This window comes from Malaclemys terrapin, chromosome 2 (assembly GCF_027887155.1).
Source record: "Malaclemys terrapin pileata isolate rMalTer1 chromosome 2, rMalTer1.hap1, whole genome shotgun sequence".
NCBI lineage: Eukaryota > Metazoa > Chordata > Testudines > Emydidae > Malaclemys > Malaclemys terrapin.
In genome coordinates this window covers 231,853,584-231,878,383 of record NC_071506.1, presented here as the reverse complement: position 1 = coordinate 231,878,383, position 24,800 = coordinate 231,853,584, and the positions used below count along the sequence as shown (strand labels likewise).

The following is a 24,800-nucleotide window of genomic DNA, read 5'->3' as shown; positions in this document are numbered from 1 at the left end:
AACATAATATTACTCAGTTGCAGATGAAGTGTCTGAGTTTATTTCCTTTAGCATTAAGTGGGAATTTAAACATTAAAAACAGTAAGAGTCTGAGAGATGACAGGACAGAATAGATCCAAAAATATCCTTCAGATAAGTAAACACAAACACATTTAGAAAACAATGGGGGGAGGGATAGCTCAGTGGTTTGAGCATTGGCCTGCTAAACCCAGGGTTGTGAGTTCAATCCTTCAGGGGGCCACTTGGGGATCTGGGGCAAAATAAGTACTTGGTCCTGCTAGTGAAGGCAGGGGGCTGGACTCGATGACCTATCAAGGTCCCTTCCAGTTCTAGGAGATGGGATATCTCCATTAATTATTATTATTATTATAAAAATGCTAGTCTCATTGCAACATCAATCTTATCTGAAAGTTCATATCAACATAAATAATCCCATGCTTCTATCACTATTAGAAAGAACCTTATGTTAAAATAGCAGATTTACAAAAACACTATGTTAATTATGTGATCAGGATCTGAATAATCATTGATGCTCATTTTAAAAGACATTTTAATTTATAATGGAAAATTAATTTTCAGGAAGAAAAGGAGAATTTACCATGAAAGGACCCCTGTGATGAATCACTGTTATCACTTCATTTGGTGGTTAAATCTCATTTAAAGGGAGCAGACTCTCCAGAACAAAGGCTGAGACATATTTTCCACTATATTGTAATGCACATTTGCCTCCTTCCCCCTAAAATAGTTACAGAAGACTATTTTTCCACTTAAATTTTGACACATGTGGAATGTGGCCAGCAAGCAATATTTTCCCAAGTTTGAGAGGATTAGGAAAATTATGTTGAGATATGGGACTCAAGAAAAAAGTTTCAGAGTAGCAGCCGTGTTAGTCTGTATCCGCAAAAAGAACAGGAGTACTTGTGGCACCTTAGAGACTAACAAATTTATTAGAGCATAAGCTTTCGTGGACTACAGCCCACTTCTTCGGATGCATATATCATCCGAAGAAGTGGGCTGTAGTCCACGAAAGCTTATGCTCTAAGAAAAAAGTGACATTCATATTTAGAAAGTTCTAGTGCTTTTTGTCATCACCTATCTCAAAAATGGCTTGTGTTAGAAATTTCAAATTGGATACATTTGAAAGACCTTGGAAGCTCTAATGGACAGGAATTTTTCTGGAAATATATTTACTAGCAAATCAGATAAGCAAACTGGAATGTAAGGCTCCAGCAGACTTTAAAAGTCCCCAAATGACTGGTGCAGATCCTAAACTGTCACTAAAGCAAAAGTAGTAGAGTCTGTTTCATTTCTTACTAATGAAGACAACCGACCAAAATATAAGCCAATTGCTATGGAGCTCTATGTATTTGGATTTATAATCATAAATATACTCTGGGAGCCCTTACATGTAATGTTCATAATATATATTTTAACAGATGGCTCGTCCCACTCCTACAAGTTAAGAAATGCCACAACTCACTCCTGCCATACATCACTGCCACAGTTCCAAATACAGCTACTGCTTCATGACTTGTTCTCCTTTACCCCACTCCCCAAAGTGGACAGGCACCAGGTGAATTTTATTCCCAATATACTCCTGCCACTCTAGTATCCAAGTGCCTCAGAGACATAAACAGATTTTATCCTCACAACAGCCCTTTGAGATAGGAAAGTTATTTCCTGTTGTACTCATGAGGAACTGAGGCATGGGATTGATTTGCCCAAGGAAGTATGTGGTAAATCAGGAACTGAACCCAGATCTCCTGAGTCCCAGTTCAATACCCTACCTACTAAACCAACCTTCCCACCTGCGTAAGTGCTGTCAATGCCCTTGCCCAACTACCTGAGTCAACACAGTTTTCATCAACTACTCCCTGAGGAAATGAAATCCCAGTAAGAGGAAGTCTCTAAGATCTTTGTGGAAACTCCAAAAAAATGACCCTCTCCTTGTGAGGATCTGAGACATTGCCATTTCCATGTCACTGAGTCTGAAGCATTAGGCCTCATCCTCTTTTCAGAAGTAGCCTTGTCTTAGTGGAAAAGACAGAAATGTACTGATACTGCTGACCTTCTACTGTAATGTTCCCTGCAGGGAACAGGTTGAACATGAGACAGTTTTGTCTTCAGCCACCACAATGCGGAAGGCTGGTAGCAATAAAACTTTACAACTTCCCAAACTGGGTGTAGGTATCCAAAATATCATATACACCCAAGTCATGAAGTACATGCTTTCCTGTGTTGATGGTACTTGATCCCAGTAGTGGAGGAAGAAAAGGAAAGTAATCAGGCTCAAGAAAATGAAGAATTATAGAATGTATGATTTTCATAAGCACCTTTACAAAATTTCTATTCTGTCTCATGCACAATTTGGATACTGTAGGATTTAAACATTTGGGCTTCTGTTTTGTTTAACCTGAACTCTGAATTTCTTAGGTGAGTGATTTTTTAAAATTATTATGTTCTTGTAACAACTGTATTATTATATTATTATTTAAAACCATTAAGTTACTGATATTTATTCTCCTCAACTCCAGTTCAAGACATTTTTTTGCCTATACAATATACAAATATTTAGAATTTTACACTATGATCCTGCAATCTGTTATGCACGTGAGGTCAGTGAGGCTCCACCTGAATACAGCAGTCTACCCATGTGCAATGAGTTGCAAGTCTAGGACCTTAATTTGGTAAAGAAAAAGTCCTGATCCTGCTAAGTGCTGAAATCAATGGCAGTTGAGATCACTGAGCACCTCTCAGAATCAGTGATCAAAAGAATAAAGCAATGACCCAAGATGGTTAAATATAGAGGTATGTAAAAATGCATTTTGATTTCCCCCAAGTGTAACACTTAAACCACAGAAAATGTAAAAATCAGTTAATTTAGAAGGTTACACTATGCTAATAATCCCATATTAAAGTATATGGTACATAAGTGAAACAAATCATAGCAACGTATGAAGGGGCACTTACCCTCACACTGACAGAAAGGAGACTAACAAACTTCCCTGGGCCTGTTCAATTCCAATGAGGGGCACCTGAAAGGCTGGTGGGGACGGGAGGGGCTTAAAGGGAAAAGCTGCCACTGGAAGGGGTGGTGAACAGGAAGAGGCTAGCCTACCTTAGATAGGTTTGCTGAAAGGGAGATAGCAACAATCCTCTCTGCTCCCGAAGCTGCAAGACCCAGCCACAGAGCAGTACACCCCACAAGGAGAGGTTGGAGGTAGACCCCATTTAGACTAAGATCAAAGGGTAGACCCAAGACTCATGAGTTCCAAGCCACCCTTACCTCTCTTTATTTTCCCATCAACTCCCCTCTCCCATAAGGGAAGAGAGGGGAGAGGATTCTTCTTTTGTTTGTTTGTGCCAAGAACCCTCTTAGGGGAAGGACAAAAGGACAGCATAAAGACCTGAAATGGAGCCTGGAGGGGACATGAGGGACCCCTGTCCCCCAAACAAGCGGTAATAAAATGTGTTCACAGGTAGAACTTTATGTAGCAATGCACAAAATATAGAACTTTAATACTTTTCAGATGCATAATTGAACATAAGTTTTACTATATGACTGCTGAATAATAATGTTAGGAGTTTCCTTAAAAATGCAAAGCCAAGTCCTGCTCACCTTACTCACAGTCATAGTCCCCAATAATTCCATTGAGATTACTTACCAAATTACAGGTCATTTCCTCCATGCTTTGTCTGTGCATCAGTTTAAGTTCAAAGTAACTGTCATATTTGAATTCCATTTAACTGATATTTATAAGATGTCTCCTATAAATCCTAACAGCATTCAGAAATATCCTGTTTTTAACGTACCAATGATTAGTGACTAGGAAAACACAGGTACTGCAAACAAAAACTGTAAGAACAGCATCAAACAAAGCTCAAGACAACAAACACAAAAACCTATTTTATAATGGAAAACAATAGAAATAATGATCTCAATAACAGGCATTTCCTGGCAGTTAATGACCAGGTGTGTTTAGGGCTTGCGGCTGATCATTAACTAACTGTTAGCTAAACTCTCTGCCATTTATTGCTTAATTATTCCCATCTACACAAAACAGCAAACACTGATCTACAAGACTTATATGTCATTTGGTACAATATGACAATGTTTAAGGGTTTTAGGGAAATCAAGTCATGTAATAGGAACAGTACTTTTGCCACTTACTTTGTTAAGGAATTTGCGATGAAAGGTGAGATGGAAAAATATAATAGCAAAGCTCTTTGTTATGCCACAAAAATATTACTCTCTCTTCTAGATATCTATAAAGTATGCATCACTGGAGTATCTAGGTATCGGTCAACAAAATTTTGCATACTAAAGGCCAGCGGGATCAAGCATACACCGTAAATTCTCATCAGGCTGGTAACTTCCTACCTTACAAGTTGCATATTAATTCCATATCCTGGTTATATATTATTCTGTATGGCAAATAAGGCCCTTATCCTGTAAGCATGTCCACCCAAGCTGACCTGCTTACATGACTGGATCCTATATTTGTTCCACTTAAAATGTATGGTACTATCTTGACTATTAATACAGTTCCTATTTTATTTGTACCATGTAAGAGCTTTACAGAGTTCAGTTGTTGTGCTGTACATACCCCATGTTCTTTAGCAGCCAAAACCACTTTAAGAAGAATATCTTCTTCGACAAACGGCCTCACAGCATCATGGATAATCACTACTTCTGGTTTCTGGAGTGGACAGCTGGAAAGCTTGCTCTCTGGAAAGATTTTCAGTCCATTGAAAATTGACCGGTGGCGAGTCATTCCACCTTCTACAACCGTAATTCGTTTGTGGCCATATTTTTCAATGATAGATTTCATTGTTTCAATGTTCTCTAGAGACACCACCACAACAATATCTGATATCCAGTTTATTCTGTAAGAAATTGTAGAGATGCATAAATATTGTTTGCATGCATTCTTAATTAAATTTTGAGCACCTGGACTAGGATTAAAAATGAATAAATTCTTGTAGCAAGAAACTTAATTATCGGTAAAAATATTAGCGTAACGAAGCACTTCCCAATATTTTAAAGTTGCTATACCAGTTTGCTACTTTAAGGTTCTGATCCTGAAAAAAGAGCCAGATGGGTGGACCCCTCCATCCACATGGAGCCCCAATGAAGTTAATGTGATTCTGTGCAGGAGTCTACCCACAAACAACAAATTGCAGGACTAGGGAGTAAGACTTCAGATATACCAACCAGAAATCTCCTTGTCAACCAACCTTATCAACTAATTGAGTCCAATCCCATTCTGGGTCCCAATGACCTGTCACTTCCTTTTCAAATGTGTGTGTATTCTAACCAACAGTTAGAGTCTCACTGCTCTTCATCTCAAACTCATATTATTTGGTACACAGAATTTTGGACTATTCCAAATTCTACTGCGTGTCAGAGCACATACAACTGAATGAGAGTCAGACAGCAAAGAGGCTCTGGACAGATGCTAGAACAGGGGTCGGCAACCTTTGGCACACGGCTCGCCAGGGTAAGCACCCTGGCAGGCCGGGCTGATTTGTTTACCTGCTGCGTCCACAGGTTCAGCCGATCATGGCTCCCATTGGCCGCGGTTCGCCGCTCCAGGCCAATGGGGGTGGCGGGAAGCAGCAGCCAGCACATCCCTCGGCCCACACTACTTCCCGCTGCCCCCATTGGCCTGGGACAGCAAACAGCAGCTAGTGGGAGCTGCGATCGGCCAAACCTGTAGACACGGCAGGTAAACGAACTGGGCCAGCCCGCCAGGGTTCTTACCCGGGCAAGCCGCGTGCCAAAGGTTGCCGACCCCTGAGCTAGAAAGTGAATCATTGTCAAGATAGAGAAGGACAGTAATATGGAGGCTGCTATGTGAGTCAAACAGTGGTAGAAGCTAGATGTTAAAACATTGTTATGATGTAGTATTGTAACAGTGGTCTGGAAATAGTGGTATTCTGCATATATAGTGGTATTCTGCACATATATTTCATGAATTGAGTCGGTTTAACATCGATATTGCTGCTTTGTCCGAAACTAGAAGAGCTGATGAAGGACAGGTGAGGGAGGAGAAAGGAGGATACACCTATTTCTGGAAGGAAAATCTACAGATATATCCCAATTGCATGGAGTGGGCTTTGCTATAAAGAACAAGCTCATAAGGTGCCTCTCTCAGGTACCAGTTGGCATCAATGAGTGGTTTATGACATTCCGATTGAGCCTCACCAAAAATCAACAGGCAACTATTGTGAGCGCCTATGCACCAACACTGGATGCTGATGAGAATGTAAAGGAAGATTTTTATTCTCAGCTGGAAACCATTTTATCGGAGACCCCTACAGAAGACAAGATCATCCTTCTGGGGGATTTCAATGCACGGGTGGGACGAGACTCAGACCTGTGGAAGGGAACAATCGGGAAAGAAGGAGTTGGCAAAAGCAATTCAAATGGAATTCTGCTCCTGCCCAAGTGTGCTGAACATGAACTTATTATTATGAACTCTCTCTTCCGACAAAAGGAAAAGTTCAAAACATCTTGGAGACACCCATGATCAAAGCACTGGCATCGCCTTGACTGCATTATAGTTCGTGCCCGAGAGCGTAGTGACGTACTTCTCACAAGAGCAATCACAAGTACTGATGTCTGTTGGACTGATCATCGCTTATTCGATCCACAATGAAAATTAAGATCGCTCCCAAATGGAGGCTGCAAAAGAAGCAGGTCAAGCGCAAGTTGAAAATTCAAGATTTGAAGGACCCTATAAAGCGTGACCACTTCCAAACAGTCTTAGAAGAAAAGCTCCCATCAGCGTTTCCGGAAGAAATTGAGGAACACTGGAGCCAGTTGAAAGCAGTAATCATCAATGCCTGTGAGGAAACCATAGGTTACCAAACAAGAAAATATCAAGACTGGTTTGATGAGAATGATGCTGAAATTGAGCAACTCATTAATGAGAAGAGAATGGCATTTCATGCTTGGCAGAATGACATAAATTGTAATATAAAGAGAGAAGCCCATGCCAAGGTGGGCGCAGAAGTCCAACGTAAAACCAGAGAACTCAAGAACAAATGGTGGACTGAGAAAGCGCAAGAACTCCAGCATCTCGTGGACATCTATAATACATGTGGTTTCTTTAGTGCCACCAAGGCTGTTTATGGGCCAATTTGCCATGATATGAATCCTCTTCGGTCTAAGGATGGAACCACACTTCTGAAGGACAACAAAGCCATCAATTCTCACTGGAAAGAACACTTTGAAGACCTCCTTAACATAATTCTATAGTTACAGATGAAGTCCTTGAGCAAATCCCTCAACGACCATTTAGGGTTGAGCTCGGAGACCCTCCTAATTTGTATGAGGTACACAATGCCACCAAGTAGATGAAGAACAACAAGGCAGCAGGTCTAGATGGGATCCCCACTGAAATCTTTAAAGATGGTGGACCAGAACTAATTCGGCAGCTTTACCTGCTTATCCTTAAAATCTGGATAAAGGAGAAGATACCCAGTGAAATGAGGGATGCCCTGATTGTCACCCTCTTCAAGAAAGGGGGTAAAGCAGATTGTGGAAATTATCATGGTATCTCCATCCTAGCCATTGCAGGCAAAGTTCTGGCATGGATCCTTGCAACTCGCCTTCTGCTCCGTCAGAAGAAATTTTACCAGTGTCACAGAGGGGTTTCCGATATGATCTTCACAACACGGCAGCTGCAAGAAAAGTGTCGGGAGCAAAACCAACCACTATACATGGCTTTTATTGATTTAACTAAAGCTTTTGATTCAGTGAATCACTATGCCTTCTGGACAGTACTCTCTAGGACTGGATGTCCTGATAAATACATCAATGTCCTAACATTGCTTCATGATAACATGAAAGTGACTGTTCTGAGCAGCACTGGCTTCCAGAGTGAACCTTTCAAAGTACAGTAACTCCTCACTTAATATTGTAGTTATGTTCCTGAAAAATGTGACTTTAAGTGAAACGATGTTAAGCGAATACAATTTCACCATAAGAATTAATGTAAATGGGGGGGTTAGGTTCCAGGGCAGCTTCCCCTACTCTGCAGGCACCAGAGGCGGCGGGGGGGGGGTTCAAACTTCAGCCCTCCCACTCCACTCCTTCCCCCAAACCCCCACCATTGACCCGCCTCTTCTTCCCCCCCCCCACCTCCTCCCCCTTTATTTCGCTCGCTGCGTCTTGGCTCTTCCCCCTCCCTCCCCTCCCTTCTAAACGCCGCAAGCCAGCTGATTGCCGCGTAGGGTAGGGAGGAGCGCCGAGTCCTCGCTCCTCCCCCTCCCTCCTGCCCGGAGCAATCAGCTGGCTTGCCATGTTTGGGAGGCAGGGGAGGGAGGGGGAGCCTGCGCGCTGAGTCCTCGCTCCTCCCCCTCCCTCCTGCCTAGGGCAATCAGCTGGCTTGCGGCGTTTTGGAGAAAGGAGGGAGGGGGGAGGGGCGAGGACTCAGCACGCAGGCTTCCTCTCCCTCCCCTGCCTCCTGAACGTGGCAAGCCAGCTGATTGCCGCCAGCAGGAGGGAGGGGAAGCCTGCGCGCCGAGTCCTCGCTCCTCCCCCCTGCCTCCTTTCTCCAAAACGCCGCAAGCCAGCTGATTGCCGGGCAGGAGGAGGGGGGAGGAGGGGGAAGGTGCTGATCTGCGGGGTCTGCCAGCGGGCGGGAGGCACTGGGGGGGAGGGGGAAGTAGGGAGGCTGCCAGCTGTGAAGAAAGCAGGCAGCCAAACAATGTAAGAGTGGAGCATTGCACAACTTTAAATGAGTATGTTCCCTAATTGATCAGAACGTAACAATGAAACAACGTTAAGAGGGACAACTTTAAGTGAGGAGTTACTGTACAAACAGGAGTAAAACAGGGCTGTATCATCGCTCCAACCATGTTTGCGGTTTTTATCACAATCATTCTTTACCTAGTTGCTGGGAAGTTTACAGCTGGCGTTGAAATCATTTACAGAATGGATGGAAAGCTGTTCAGGCTTAGCAGGCTGAAAGCCAAGAGTAAGATCTCCACAACATCTATTTGTGGAACTTCAGTATGCTGATGACAACGCAATCTTTGCCCACTCTAAGAAAGATCTTCAAACTATCCTGAATGTGTTTGACGATGCTTACTCAAGTCTTAGTCTCACTCTTAATATCAAGAAGACTAAAGTGCTCTATCAGCCCTCTCCAAATGAGGTATTACATGCCCCATCTATCAAAATCAATGGACTGGCACTGGTGAATGTCGATCATTTCCTCTACCTTTCATCCAAGGCAGATATTGATGCAAAAATTCAACATTGCCTGAGCTGTGCCAATGTAGCTTTTTCTCATTTACGGCACAGGGTTTTTGAAGAGCATGACATTCTAACAGACACCAAGCTTCTTGTTTATCAAGCCGTTATTCTCCCAACACTGTTGTATGGGTCCAAAACTTGGATAACCTATAGACACCACTTGACAACCTATAGACACCAATATTAGTGTCCTGAAAGAGGCAAAGACCACCAATATCGAGGCAATGATCATCCATCAGCAATTCCACTGGACAGGTCATGTTATCCGGATGCCAGACCATCGCCTCCCAAAACAGGTCCTGTTCTCTCAGCTGAAAGAAGGGTACCATAACGTGTGTGGACAATGGAAGCGTTATAAGGACTTACTGAAGGACAATCTAAAAAAGTGTAATATTGACATTGACACTTGGGAGACACTTGCCCAGGATCGCTTAAAATGGAGTGAAGTCCTACGTGATGGTCCCCTGCATTTTGAACTTGCTCGCTGACAAGCTGAAGAGGACAAGAGGCGCAGGAGGAAGGAGAGCCTGGCTTCCAGTCATGGTCAACAGCCTCCTGCTGAGCCTGAAAACATCTGCCCTCATTGCAATAGAACTTGTGGTTCAAGGACTGGCCTTATTAGCCACCTGAGGACCCATAACTCCATGGAAGCTGATCATACTCGGTAACGAGTGATTGCCCATCATCATCATCATCATCACATAATTACCTTTTTACAAAGCTACTTTCACAAAATGTAAAAACATTCAAGTTCCACAACATTGTTTTGACCATGAAGACAATAATCTGGTGGTTCTTAACAGCACCGTTATTTAGATAAACTTTTTTTTTTGGGTAGTGGGGGGGAGTTTTCTAAATCTACTGACCCCAAAAATAGCACTGTGATGGGCACAGAAAAGAACCTACCTAGATTAGATTTTAAAAATACATTAATTTGAACTGGTTGAAGTGCTGACTGAAGTAACATTATTTATATCTTGGTTATGTTCTAAATATGCTCAGAAAATAAAGATTGTGTTCATGTACTGCATTTCAAAATATTTAACAGCAGAGTCCAAATTCATTCATTTCCATGTTTGTTTCCTAAAACTCTATGCAGGCAGTAACTTAAAAAAAAGGAAAAAAAAATAAAATCAGTATATCATTTCTACATGTACAATTATTTTTAAAAGTGGAAAAATACATTAATCTAGCCAACTGTGGAATGATTATAAAAGGCACATATTTTACTAACCGCAGTACCCATCTGGATAATAATAAGCTACAAAGCAAAGAATGGTATATTTTCAAAATAAGATTAAAATATAGCTCTGTTCTTGAACCTAATTCTGCACTCAGAAAAATAAGAGGATCACTCTAATCATCACCCAATAAAGGCATCATAAAAAAAAAAAAAAAAAAACAGGAGCAAAGAGTTTAGGTCCTCTCTAGGGAATACCTAGCTCCAAAGCTAGGGGGTATAACACCCTCAAACTGTTGTAATGCCTGAGAAGGAATTCTCTACGGCACCCTCCTTACGCAAAAATGGGCAAATCAAAAAATAGTCCCACTGAAACTATGCAATAACTGGGTGGTTCCAGGGAGAATTTGAGGCAGCAGGGAGAGCAGCCAAAGCAACTGCCCAGGCTCTGATCTACTGCTCCTCCTGCTGAATTTGAGCATATTCAACACAAATATTATTATTATTTATAATTATATATTATTATAACAAGTTAATGATACTTTTGGTTGGGACCATATATTTTATCATACCTGATTCTTTGGATTGTTAAGAATGTAAGAATGGCCATACTGGGTCAGACCAAAAGTCCATCTAGCCCAGTATCTTGTCTTCCGACAGCGGCCAATACCAGGTGCCCCAGAGGGAATGAACAGAAGAGGTAATCATCAAGTGATCCATCCCCTGTCACCCATTCCCAGCTTCTGGCAAATAGCCATTGATGGACCTATCCTCCATGAATTTTTCTAGTTCTTTTTTGAACCCTGCTATCGTCTTGGCAGAACATCCTCTGGCAAAGAGTTCCACAGGTTGACCAACTGTTGTGTGAAGAAATACTTCCTTTTGTTTGTTTTAAACCTGCTGCCTATTAATTTCATTTGGTAGCCCCAAGTTCTTTTGTTATGAGAAGGAATAAATAACACTTCCTTATTTACTTTCTCCACACCAGTCATGATTTTATAGACCTCTATTATATCCCCCTTTAGTCATCTCTTTTCCAAGCTGAAAAGTCCCAGTCTTATTAATCTCTCCTCGTACGGCAGCCGTTCCATACCCCTAATCATTTTTCAGGTATCAGAGGGGTAGCCGTGTTAGTCTGAATCTGTAAAAAGCAACAGAGGGTCCTGTGGCACCTTTAAGACTAACAGAAGTATTGGGAGCATAAGCTTTCGTGGGTAAGAACCTCACTTCTTCAGATGCAAGAAGTGAGGTTCTTACAAACAAAAGCTTACGCTCCCAATACTTCTGTTAGTCTTAAAGGTGCCACAGGACCCTCTGTTGCTAATCATTTTTGTTGCCCTTTTCTGAACCTTTGCCAATTCCAATATATCTTTTTTGAGATGGGGTGACCAGATCTGTACACAGTATTTAAGATGTGAGCATACCATGGATTTATATAGAGGAAATATGGTATTTTCTTTCTTATTATCTATCCCTTTCTTAATGATTCCCAACATTGTGTTCGCTTTTTTGACTGCCGCTGCACACTGAGTGGATGTTTTCAGAGAACTATCCACAGTGACTCCAAGATCTCTTTCCTGAGTGTTAACAGCTAATTTAGACCCCATCATTTTATACATAAATTAGGATTATGTTTTCCAACGTGCATTACTTTGCATGTGTCAACATTGAATTTCATCTGCCATTTTGTTGCCCAGTCACCCATTTTTGAGAGATCCTTTTGTAGTCCTTTGCCATCTGCCTGGGACTTTACTATCTTGAGTAGCTTTGTATCATCGGCAAATTTTGCCACCTCACTGTTTATTTACCCCTTTTTCTAGATCATTTATGAATATGTTGAATAGGACTGGACCCAATACAGAGCCCTTGGGACACCACTATTTACCTCTCTCCATTTTGAAAACTGACCATTTATTCCTAACCTTTGTTTCCTATCTTTTAACCAGTTACCAATCCATGAGAGGACCTTCCCTCTTATCCCATGACTGCTTACTTTGCTTAAGAGCCTTTGGTGAGGGACCTTGTCAAAGGCTTTCTGAAAATCTAAATACACTATATCCACTGGATCCCTCGTGTCCACATGCTTGTTGACCCCCTCAAAGAATTCTAGTAGATTGGTGAGGCATGATTTCCCTTTACAGAAACCACATTGACTCTTCCCCAACAAATTATGTTCATCTATGTGTCTGACAATTTTGTTCTTTATTATAGTTTCAATCAGTTTGCCCGGCACTGAAGTCAGGCTTACCGGCTTGTAATTGCCGGAGTCACCTCTGAAGCCCTTTTTAAAAATTGGCATCACATTAGCTATCCTCCACTCATTTGGTACAGAAGCAGATTTAAATGATTCGATACAGACTACAATTAGTAGTCCTGCAATTTCACATTTGAGTTCCTTCAGAACTCTTGGGTGAATACTGTTTAGATTATCAATTTGTTCCAAAACCTCCCCTAATAACATCTCAATCTGGGACAGTGCCTCAGATTTATCACCTAATAAGAATGGCTCAGGTTTGGGAATCACCCTCACATCCTCAACCGTGAAGACCAATGCAAAGAATTCATTTAGTTTCTCCGCAATGGCCTTATCGTCCCTGAGTGTTCCTTTAGCATCTCGATCATCCAGTGGCCACACTGGTTGTTTAGCACACTTCCTGCTTCTGATGTATTTAAAAAAAAAAAAATTGCTATTACTTTTTGAGTCTTTGGCTAGCTATACTTCAAATTCTTTTTTGGCCTTCCTAATTATATTTTTACACTTCATTTGCCAGAGTTTATGCTCCTTTCTATTTTCCTCAATATGATTTAACTTCCAGGTTTTAAAAGATTCCTTTTTGCCTCTCACTGCTTTTTCTACTTTGTTGTTTAGCCATGGTGGTCTTTTTTGGTTCCCTTACTCGTTTTTTTAATTTGACATATACATTTAAGTTGAGCCTCTATTATGGTCTTTAACAAGTTTCCATGCAGCTTGAAGGGATTTTACTTTTGTTGCTGTACCATTTAATTTCTGTTTAACTAACCTCCTCATTTTTGTGCAGTTCCCCTTCTGAAATTAAATGCTACAGTTTTGGGACATGATCCTTGGCAGCAAGCCCCCTTTGCTCAGACTGACAGTTGAGAATTCTCTTATTACAATACCACCCACCCCATCCTTTGGGCATAAGGGGTTCACTGGAGGCAGAGGCAAAGCACAAGTGCTCTGGTTAATCCTCAGTAGGCTAGTGTCGTATAGAGAAACCCCTAGACTCTGTGCTTAAAGTGATCTGAAAAAAAGTGGGGAGGCCTATCATAACACCAGCCGAAAATTTTCATGCACTTAATACAGACAATTCACAATTTCTTTTATATAAATATTACATAATTACATGCAACTTAGCTTATTATGCTATTTATATTTATTTATTGTTATTGTTTTTAAATGACTCAACGGGCCTCATACAAATTCTTAAAACAAAATATATCCTGAGGAGTTGGGGCATCGGGGGTGCAGTGAGATTCAGTGGGGTTGAAGTCTCCCTCTTGGGCTAGGGGGCTGCAGTAACATTCAGTGAGGTCTGGAGTCTCTCTGGGAATAGGGTATTGAGGGGTGCAGTGACATTTAGTGGAGTTGATGGTCTCTCTAGGGACAAGGGGTGAAGTGACAGTTGAGGTTGGGGGTCTCAATGAGGGGTGAAATGAGAGTAGGGTTGAGGGGGTCTCTGGGACTGGGAAGATGGAGTACAATAACAGTGGGGTTGGGGATCTCAGGGGTCAAGGTGCAGTGACAATCAGTGGAGTTGGGGTCTCTCTAAGGCTGGAGGGGTGAGGTAACATTCAGTGAGTGAGGTTGGGAGTGCAGTGAGAGCAGGACTGGGGTAAAATGACAGAGAGTTGGGGGTCCCTCTGGGGCCAGGCAGTGGAGTTGACACACACACACACACACACACACACACACACTTTAAGCACTGCTTAGTCTGCGTTAACATATCCTGTAAAGGCCAGGATAGGGGGAACAGAAAGGTGACCCCACTAGGCCAAGTGTAAGTATCTACTTCTAAATTTGCAAATTATCTACAATGATTTGAGTATTAGTTTTTTATAACTAAGGAAACAGCATTAATGTTTTTAGCGATAATTTTGAAAAATTAGTTTCTGCTTAAAACAAAGAAATAAATAGGAAAACAATTATTAAAATTCTGCAACATAAAAAATATTTTCTACTTATATGTGATCAAGTCTGCTTTACTGTCAGAAAAAAAAGGCCTCCACAACTCGCTAGTATTAAATCTGTGCAAAAATTGTGACAAAATCTGAAATCATCTGACACCTTGGTTTCCAGTTTCATTTCATACTTGTCACTCACCCCAGGTTCATGAATCCTTCAAGTGTACTTCAGTACAGTCATACATCTAGCCATAAAAATCTTGCGCTTTTGCATGATTTTGACTCAAACCTAGGGCAAACTAATTGAACTCAACTCAACTCTTCTTTGCATATTTCAAGTTAAAATTAAAGCAAAACTCAGGGAGAAAGGCATACTCACATTGATAGAAACTAAAGAAGAGATTTGTGCCATCCCTTGCTAAACTGCAGAACTCCCCACAATTGTGAGATGGTGCAAAAGCAGAATCTGCTCTGCATTTTCACTAGTGACTGATTGATACACGAACAGCATTCAAATTCCTTCCTCTGAAGCCAAATGAAACTGACCACACTGCATCTAACATATGCACAATGTCTTGTGGAGAGTTGGCAGAGTGGTATCTTAATTATCTTCTGCACCATCTAACAATAAAAGATGAAACTCAAAGGCAAGTGAAAGTACTTCACATAGGAAGGAAAAATCAAATGCACAAAATGGGGAATAATGATCGAGGTGGTAGTCCTGCTGAAAAGGATCTGGGGGCTATAGTGGATCACAAATTAAATATGAGTCAACAATGTGATGCAGCTCCAAAACAAACAAACAAAAACAAAAAAAAACCTAACAGCTTTCTGGAGTGTATTAATAGGAAAGTTGTATGGGAAACATGGGGATTATTGTCCCATTCTACTCAGCACTGGTGAGGCCTCATCAGGAGTATTGTGTCCTATTCCAGACTCTACACTTTAGGAAAGGTGTGGACAAATTGGAGAGAATCCAAAAGAGAGCAACAAAAATGATTAAAGGTTTAGAAAACCTGACCTATAAGGAAAGGTTAAAAAACTGGGTATGTTTAGTCTGAGGGGGGATCTGATAACAGTCTTCAAATATGTTAAGGGCTGCTATAAAGAGAACTGTAAACAATTATTCTCCATGTGCACTGAAGTAATGGACTTAATCTGCAGCCAGGGAGATTTAGGTTAGATATAAGGAAAAACTTTCTAATTATAAGAGTAGTTAAGCTCTGGAACAGGCTTCTAAGGTTGGGGAATCCCCATGACTGGGGGTTTTAAATATAGGTTGGACAAACATGTCAGGCATGGTGTAGGTTTACTTGGTCCTGCCAGAGCACAGGGGGCTGAACTAGATGACCTCTCGAGGTCCTTTCCAGCCCTACATTTCTATGATTCTTTGATAATGGTAAAGAAGGAGGACAGTATCAGGGCAGACCATGATCAGCCATTGTATGTAGGGTGTAGGAGGGCTCAAGGCCTCCACTGGTGCAATCCACAACAAAATGGCAGGGAGGGGTCACAGCTCCAACCTACCTCTGCACAAATCTGTAGATGGCTGAGTGCACCCCTCTCCACTGAGATCAGGGACAATCCCTTCTTGAGCTTACCCTGGGCTGGTGTGGCTCTACTTAGCGTAGGGTTACCAATTTTGGTTGGACATATTCCTGGACGTTTCATCTCATGACATTATCTTTAATTAAAGATTACTCTTTAATTCCTAGAGACTCCAGGATAATCCTGGAGGGTTGACAATTCTAATTTAGGGCTGTGCCTTAAAGACACAATCTAGTCCTATAAGAGCATAGGTAGCCCAGAATGATTAGAAAGGAAAGAGTCCATGCTTTGATCCACACAATGGCCCTACATCAAAGTGATTTATAAGAATGATGAAAAATATTAATATAGTACTGTTTTAGTACACTACAGATTTCTCATTAACAGGAATTCCATGTCACACAGCTGCATTGACAGTTGAGGGTCTGATTATAGACACATTTCAAACTTATTTAGTGACTCTATATGGAATGTCAACAAACAGTCAATATAGCAGCAGAGTGATTAATTCTTTCCTGAAACTGTTCAACTTCTATCTTTTGATGGTAAACTTCACCAATTTAAAAAAACATCAAAATCAGCTTGAAAATTTTGTTTTAAAATGTCAAATATCATTATTTTCTTTTTTTTTCAACTATAAAAAAACTTTTAAGCAGAAGGTTTTAGTCTGGTTTGATCACATATAATATGGAAAAGAATCTGTACAATGCAGTAACAGAGAAATAGATCTATTCTGAGCTCCCAAAATGCTTTATAGGCTGCCATATATACACACACACACAAATCAAAATTGTTATAGAACGGGATAATCCCCAGACAGTATAGACATGAATCCAATTTTGGATTCCAAAACAACTTCCAAATGAGTAAACAAGAGATCAAAATAATGGACCTTCAACTCTGATCATAGCGAAAATGTGGAGTAACTTCTTTGAAACCACTTCAAAACTGAGATCACTGAAGTGCAGAGGATTTTTTTTTTTGCCAGATTTCTGATGATTACTTCTTAATGCAGTTCAATAATTCCTATAGTTATAGCAAGCCCAGATACTCAGCTGGTGGAAATCAGCAAAGTTCCACTCAATCTCAATGAAACTACTCCCATTTATATCAGTTGATGATATGGCCCAACATATTTGCCAGTAATTTTGCAGGTCTTTATTTGGCTATATGAAAAATATTTATTCTTCAATAAGTTTACCACCACCAAAAAATGTTTTTCTGCTAAATTTATCATAAACAAAACTGCTGAATTAGTGTTATTGACAACACTACCCAAACTCAATGTTTAGATTTTTCTCTCCATATTGCTACTTGCAGAGTGAATGTGTTCCTGCTTAAATGAAGAATTTATGTCAGGTTCCCATTTCCTTAAGAAATAAAGGAAGAGAAGCACTGGTGTTTAAATAAATCAAGTCTTCAAGCAATGGTAAATTATAGAATCTGACACTAGTCTGAACTCATCATAAAAACATCTCTGCTAGAAAAAGTAATTCCAGAGGGAACCTCTCTCTATTAAAATTGCTTGGAAATCACGAGGACTTTACCATAAGAAACCTGGACAAAAACTGGATGAACTGACACATCCTAATAAAGATGATCAGTATTGTGACAAATATGGCAATATCCTGCAATACCTTTGGGAGATCTTACTATATTAAGTTTGTGTATCATTATGGGCCAGGGATTGTTTGTTATTTCATGGGAGAAGGTATCAGGGGCAGAGGTCAGGAGCGGCGCCAGGGTTTTTGGCATCCTAGGTGGAGTTCCTTCCGCGCTCCCGGTCGTCGTCGGCAATTCTGCGGCGGGGAGGGTCCTTCCGCACTCCCGGTCTTCGGGGCACTTCAGCGGCGGTTCCCGGAGCGAGTGAAGGACCCACCGCAGAATTGCCGCCGAAGACCCGGAGCGTGGAAGGACCCCCCGCCACCGAATTGCCGCCAATGGTGGGAAAATGCCACCCCCCCAAATCCTAGCGCCCTAGGCGACCGCCTAGTTCGCCTAAATGGAAGCGCCGGCCCTGGCAGAGGTGGCTCTCAGCCTGGTCACAAGGCAACCCAGCAAGCTCAGCTGGGCCCAATAAGCCCTTACCCAACACTTCCTGATTGGGCAAAGGAGCCATCAGGCTGCTATCTGAGCCTTGCAGCAACACCACCCCAGTGGCTGCTAGGGTTACCATACATCCGGATTTTCCCGGACATGTCTGGCTTTTTGGGCCTCAAATCCCTGTCCGGGGGGAAATCCCAAAAAGCCGAACATGTCCGGGAAAATAGGGAGGGGCCGGCTCCGCTGGGTGCTGGGCTGGAGGCCAGGCCGGGGCCGGCGATGCTGGGCCGGGGGTGCTCAGCTGGGGGCTGGCCCGGGGTGGGGCCGGGCACCGGGGGTGCTGGCCCGGGGGCCAGGGCCGGGGGTGCTGGACCGGGGCCGGCGGTGCTGGGCCGGGGGTGCTTGGCCGGGGGCTAGCCCGGGGCCCGGCGGTGCGGGGCCGGGCCGGGCGTGCTGGGCCGGGGACCGGCGGTGCTGGGCTGGGGCCGGGCCGGGGCCGGCGGTGCTGGGCCAGGGGTGCTCAGCCGGGGGCTGGCCCGGGGCCCGGCGGTGCGGTGCGGGGCCGGACCGGGCGCCGTGGGTGCTGGCCCAGGGGCCAGGGATGCTGGGCCGGGGCCTGGGGTGCTGGACCAGGGACCGGGGCCGGCGGTGCTGGGCCGGGGGTGCTTGGCTGGGGGCTGGCCCGGGGCCGGCACCCCAGGGCCCGAGCCGAGCCAGGCTGGAGATGCTGGGGCCGGGGCCAGCCGCCGGAGGGAGCCACTCGGTTGGGGGGGCCAGACTGGGCCACGCCTCCACCCCCCACCGCTTACCTGCTGGCTGCTTCAGGCTTCCCGCGAATCAAATGTTCGCGGGAAGCAGGGGAGGGGGTGGAGTTGGGGCGGGGACTTTGGGGAAGGGGTGGAGTTGGTGCGGGGGCGTGGGCGGGGCTGGGGCCCTGTGGAGTGTCCTCTTTTTGGACACTCAAAATATGGTAACCCTAGTGGCTGCTCAATATGTACGAAGCCTGCAGCTGTGTTTATCCTGTTCTCACTACTGCTTCAGTCCTTGCTCCAAGCCCTGCTCTAGCTCAATTCTGGTTTCTGACTCCTGACTCAGACTCTTGGCTGACTTTGACTCCAGCTTACCCTTTAGCTTAGATGTGATTGCTGGCTCCTGGCTCTGACCATGACGTTGGTTTACCCTTTGGCTTCTAACTCCAGTTCTGACTTTTGGCTTGGCCCTCAACCGTGACTCCAATGTCACCTTTGGGCTGGAGCCTGAACCCTAGATCTTTGCCTGCTATTACCCAAACTACCACCATAACCACCAGGCTAGGTTCTGTTCCGCTTGCAAGGTAAGCTGCCTATACCCTGGCAGATTACAGTAGGTGACCACAGGCCTCCAGGAACTAACAACAGTCGGGGCTGATTAGGCAGATCCAGTCAATTTGTAACACTTCTACAGAGGTACCACCACGAGAGAAACTCACAGAGTGGTTCAAACTGGATTCTCCCGAGACCAACAAAGAGAGGATTTTAGAATAAATCTTGAATTTAAACTGACACAGACCCTTCTTTCTGATCCAGCAAACACACAGGACCCACTGTCCAAAGAGGTGTGCCACTCCTTAGGGACAGGTTTGAAGGACTGGCCACCTACCAGAGCCTTTGTTGGAGTGGTCTTCGGTAAGCTTATTAGCATGCATGAAGGATCTATCACTGTTCTTAATGTTTTCTCTGTAATGGTTTTACCTTAAGAATAAACTCGCTTGCTTAAAAAGAGCTGGGTGGTACCTTTATAACAGTAGGCAATTACACTGGTTAGCCTCAGAGAAGAAAAGCAAAACAGGCCTGCTTAGGCAATCTGACTTGCTGGGGCATTAACAGTGAAGCAGGGAACAGTGCAGCCTGGAAAAACCCCAGTCAGGAAAGAAAGATTCGGGTATCTGCCCAAAAGAGGTGATGGCAGGGAGAATGAAGCCTAGAAGTGTGTTCCTTGCTCAACAGAGAGGGAGAATATAGGTGCAGTAGTTCTGAACTGTGACAAGTGTCCTTTAGAAACTATCCCAGTGCAGGAAAGCAGGGAGGTCTACCTATCAGAGTATATATGAAGCTAGGAGTTAGCTGAGGAATAAAGCCCAAAAGCCCTCTTTTCATTGGCTTGTTCGGAGACCTATGGCAAGTCGCTTAATTGCATTGTATCTCCATTTACTCATCTAGAAAAGGGGAACAGTAGCAGCATTTAACCTTAAGCCTGTCATGAGACTTCATAAGTCAGAGTTAGTCAGTTGCCCATATTCGCATTGAACAGTGATAACACCTTACTCCACACACAACTGCAGTGAAATCAGTGCGGCTATACTGGCAAAGTAAGGTATGGGTAACATCAGGATAACAATTTGGTCCCTAATGCTATTTAAAAAACACAGATATTCAGTTAATATATACCACTTCTGAAATAGTCTTATGTGATACTGACACACAAGTCTGCCAAAGGAATTTGGCATGTGAGATTTCAAGTCAGGTAAGAATACATTATGGGAAGCCAGAATACAATATGTGAAGGACATAACCGACAAGCCTCAAGAAAAATTTATTGTAGCGGATTCTTGGCAGAATGAAATCCTTTGACACACCTGTTCATGTGTCAACTGAGTAACTAGCTGGAGTTGAGCTTCCTCATCTTTGACAACAGAGGTTTTTCTGCAAGATTGAAAATGTATGGAAGGGTATATTCCCTCCTTTCTTTAGAATTGGAAAGTCTGCCTCCTGCCACTAGGTATATGTCAACAGACAAGACACGCTGGAGGCATTGGAACCAGAAGGTCTTGGATCATTGCAAAGTCCCTTCAAGGAAAGTGCTTTTTTGTGTATACTTTGAATACTGAATTCGTAAATCAAATGGGTGATGTAAATCGAATGAGAAAAAAAGTTGCCATTTTATTTTTGGATAATATATAGCAAATATTGGTCCACTAACTACATTCTGTTGCATTTGCACTAAACAAAATGATGGCCAATGAGTTTGTTAGCCTAGGACAGGAGTGGGCAAACTTTTTGGCCCGAGAGCCACATCTGGGAATAGAAATTGTATGGTGGGCCATGAATGCTCACAAAATTGGGGTTGGAGTGCGGGCTCTGGTTGGGGTGGGGGGGTAGGCTCCAGGGGATGAGGGATTTGGGGTGCAGGAGGGTGCTCTGGGCAGGGATCGAGGGGTGCAGGAGGGTGGGAGGGGGATCAGGCAGTACAGTAGGCAATTACACTGGTTATAGCCTCAGAGAAGAAAAGCAAAGCAGGCCTGCTTAGGCAATCTGACTTGCTGGGGCACTAACAGTAAAGGGGGCAGGGGGTTGCGGCACGGGGTGCAGGCTCCAGGCAGTGCTTAGTCAAGCGGCTCCCGGAAGCAGCGGCATGTCCCTTCTCTGGCACATACGCAAGGCACGGCGGCTCTGCACGCTGCCCTGTCCGCAGGCACCACCCACACTGGCTGTGGTTCCTGGCCAATGGGAACTGTGGGGGCAGCGTGCAGAGCGGAGGCCCTTAGCTGCCCCTAGGCATAGGGCTGGGGACGGGGAGGGGAGTGAGGCATGCTACTGCTTCTGGGAGCCGTGTGGAGCAGCCCCCCACCCGGAGCACCGGAGCGGGGCAAGCCCCAAATCCTGCTCCCCAGTTGAAACTCGAGGGCCGGATTAAAACCGCTCGTGGGCCGAAGTTTTCTCACCCCAGCCTCTAGTGTGTGTCTCCCAAGATCCAGGCCTGTGTACTATGTTAACATTTATTACCCATCCACAGACAGTCACATGTCTAAAATCCAGCAACCTTGTAAAATGGAAAAAATATTAACTGAAGTGTCCCAATACTTGAATTCTTTGATTCAGCATAAAAAAAAGGGGGGGGGGCCACAGATGCAGCCTCGCATTATGTTAGGTATCAATTTCCAGTTCAACTGAATTTTAATTAAATCCACAAGACAGTTCATGTTTTCTATTAAGGCAGGGTAGTAATATATATGTGATGCCAGCGGCAGGCATATAGGAGGCCTGTAGTGATTTCTGCACTGGAGGATGTGATTTCTCTCTTTCTCTCAGGAATGTCAATCAACACTAACCCCACCTTCATTGCCAAAAGCTTTGGCTATGGGCAGAAAAGTTAGCTCAGGAGAATATTAGGAACAATCAGAAGTTACTTGTTTGGTTTAACTGGAACGGATTAATATATAAATATTTTGATATCAGAGAGAAATACTTGCTTATCCCAAGCACGTAATTCCCGAACAATAGCTATACTGTTGTAGAAACAGAGCCAAATTCACCATCATATAAGCAGATGCAGCTCATGCTCACCACGTCAGGAGTTGCACTTGTTTTACTCCAGCTCTCAGTAAAACCCATGGATTTTTTTTCAGGAGTAGAAATAGAATTGGTTATGATTCTGAGTCCAGGTGGGGTAGGGGGTTCCCAACTTTGCCAAGTGTATTTGGGAGTGGGCATGCAACAAGTGACAACAGCTCCAGGAATATGAAGCAGAGGGCAGACAAGCCTAGGGTAGAAGAGATACATTTGGGGGGCAGTAAACAAGCGGAGTATGCAAGAGCTGAGGGATCGGGAACTCAGCAGGGGACGAGTCCTGGAGCATGAAGCCAGTGGCAAAGCGCCTCGCTAGCAGGAGTAGTAGGGTAACCAAATGTCCCAATTTTATAGGGACAGTCCCAATTTTGGGGGCTTTTTCTTATATAGGTAGCTATTACCCCCCACCCCCGTCCTGATTTTTTTACATTTGCTATCTGGTCACCCTAAGGAGGAGACAAGCTGGTGCCAGAACTCCAGGGAGGGATCTGGGGGTCGGAGGGTGGCAGCTGGGCTCGGGGTGCAAGGGGCCGAGCCCTCAGGCTGCACAGGGCAGGGTGCGGCAGGCAGGTAGCACCGGCTCGAGGTGAAGGTAGAAGGGAGCAATAGGGAGTTTAATCGCAGAGGGTGGGGTGCGCAGTCCGGGGGGAGGGACAGGAGCGGCTGCTGGGAGGAAGAGGGTGGAGGCGGGGCGGTGTCCTGGGGTGTAGGAGGGGCTGGGCTGTGGGGCGGAAAGGAGGCGGGAGACGGGGCTGTGGGAGAGGGGGGTTTAGGGGAGCCATGTCCCGGGGGTGCCTGGAGGGGATGGGGCGGCTCTTTACCTCTCCAGTGCCCGCACCGTGTAGCTGATGAGCGGCCTGCCCAGCAGGGCGCAAAACTGCTTCGGGGTGGCGCTCCCCAGGCGCTCCCCGCTCCCGCCCGCTGGCAGCACCGCGGCCACGGAGGCTCCAACGCTCAGGAGCTTCCCGGGCTCCATAACGGGCCTAGGGCTGGAGCGTCCGCTCCCGAGCTCCAGCTGGAATCCCCCAGACGGGGGCGCAGGGACCGGGAGCGGGCGGAGCAGGGCAAGCGGCCGCTTCCCCCGCCCACCCGCCTCGCTTATCTCCCCTGGAATGTCCGCGATCCAGAGAATCCAGGCTGAGGGGGCGGCCGCTCCCCGCATGGGCCCGGCGCGTCACTCGCGCCTGCCCTGAGGTGGCTGGTTCCTTGCCCTGCCAGGGCCCCCGGCAGCTGGCCCTTTAAATCCCGGCGGGGGCGTAGGGATGGCTTCCGCAATGCGCTTGCGCAGGCCGGCTGCGCGCGTGTGATCTCGCTCTTTGCCGCCTGTCCCCGCACGCGGAGCGGCCCCAGCTCCCGGACCCCTCTACATCCCCCCGCCGCAAAGCTACAGAGCCGCTGTTCGCAGCTCCCCAGGTTTTGCAGTTGCGGAGGGGGACAGATCCGATCTGGGCCACAAGTACAAGGTCGTGGAGAATTAGCCCCACCTAACTGGTTCTAGCCCCCTGTGGCGATAGAGGCCCTGGAAAAGCACGTCCCAGTGCTTAGCTCATTTTTTCATCTTCAGATAGGGTTGCCAGGTGTCTGGTTTTCGACTGAAACGCACAGTCGAAAAGGGACCCTGGTGGCTCTGGTCAGCACCGCTGACTGGGCTGCTAAAAGTCCGATGGGCGGGGCTAAGGCAGGCTCCCTGGCTCCCAACTGTCATATCTGGCTCCTAGGCATAGGGGTGGCGATAGGTGCTCCACTCGCTGCCTCCGTCCCAAGCGGCAGCTCCGCAGCTCTCATTGGCCAGGAACTGCAACCAATGGGAGCCATGGGGGCAGTGCCTGCGGGGGTGGTGTCTGCTGGCATGGGCATTGCACAGAGCACCCGGCCACTGTGCCTAGGAGCCAGACGTGCCAGCCGCTTCCGAGAACTGCCTGAGGTAAGTGCTGACCAGCCGGAGCCACATCGCAAATCCCCTCCCATACTCCAACCTGCCCCAAGTCGGAATCCCCTCCCGAACCCTAACTTCCTCCCAGAGCCCACACCCCCTCTGGCACCGCAACTTCCTGCCCCAGTCCTGAGCCCCCTCCCACACCCAAATTCCCTCCTGGTGCCCCCTACCCCAGTTCTGAGCCCCCTCCTGTACCCCAAACCCTTCATCCAAGTCCCCATCCCAGATCCCACACCCCCAGCTGGAGCCTGCACCCCCTCCCACACCCTGAACCCCTTGGCCTGAGCCCAGAGCCCCCTCCTGCACCCTGAACCCCTCATCTTGGAGCTCGCACCCCCTCCCAATCCGTGGCCACAA

The 24,800-nt window shown here is 45.2% G+C and overlaps 1 protein-coding gene across 2 annotated transcripts in view; it reads right to left on the bottom strand.

Moving 5' to 3' along the window:
* Positions 1-23,683, bottom strand: part of CRPPA (CDP-L-ribitol pyrophosphorylase A) — a 185,638-nt gene extending 161,955 nt beyond the window's left edge. The window contains exons 1-2 of one of the 2 annotated variants that reach the window (XM_054020279.1): positions 23,329-23,683; positions 4,608-4,887 (exon numbers count right to left, since the gene is read on the bottom strand). In XM_054020279.1, the coding sequence (XP_053876254.1) occupies positions 4,608-4,887; positions 23,329-23,669 (621 nt within the window). In that variant the 5' untranslated portion in view covers positions 23,670-23,683. The remainder of the gene's footprint in view (positions 1-4,607; positions 4,888-23,328) is intronic. The other variant, XM_054020278.1, reaches the window with a different exon arrangement.
* Positions 23,684-24,800: the final 1,117 nt, after the last annotated feature.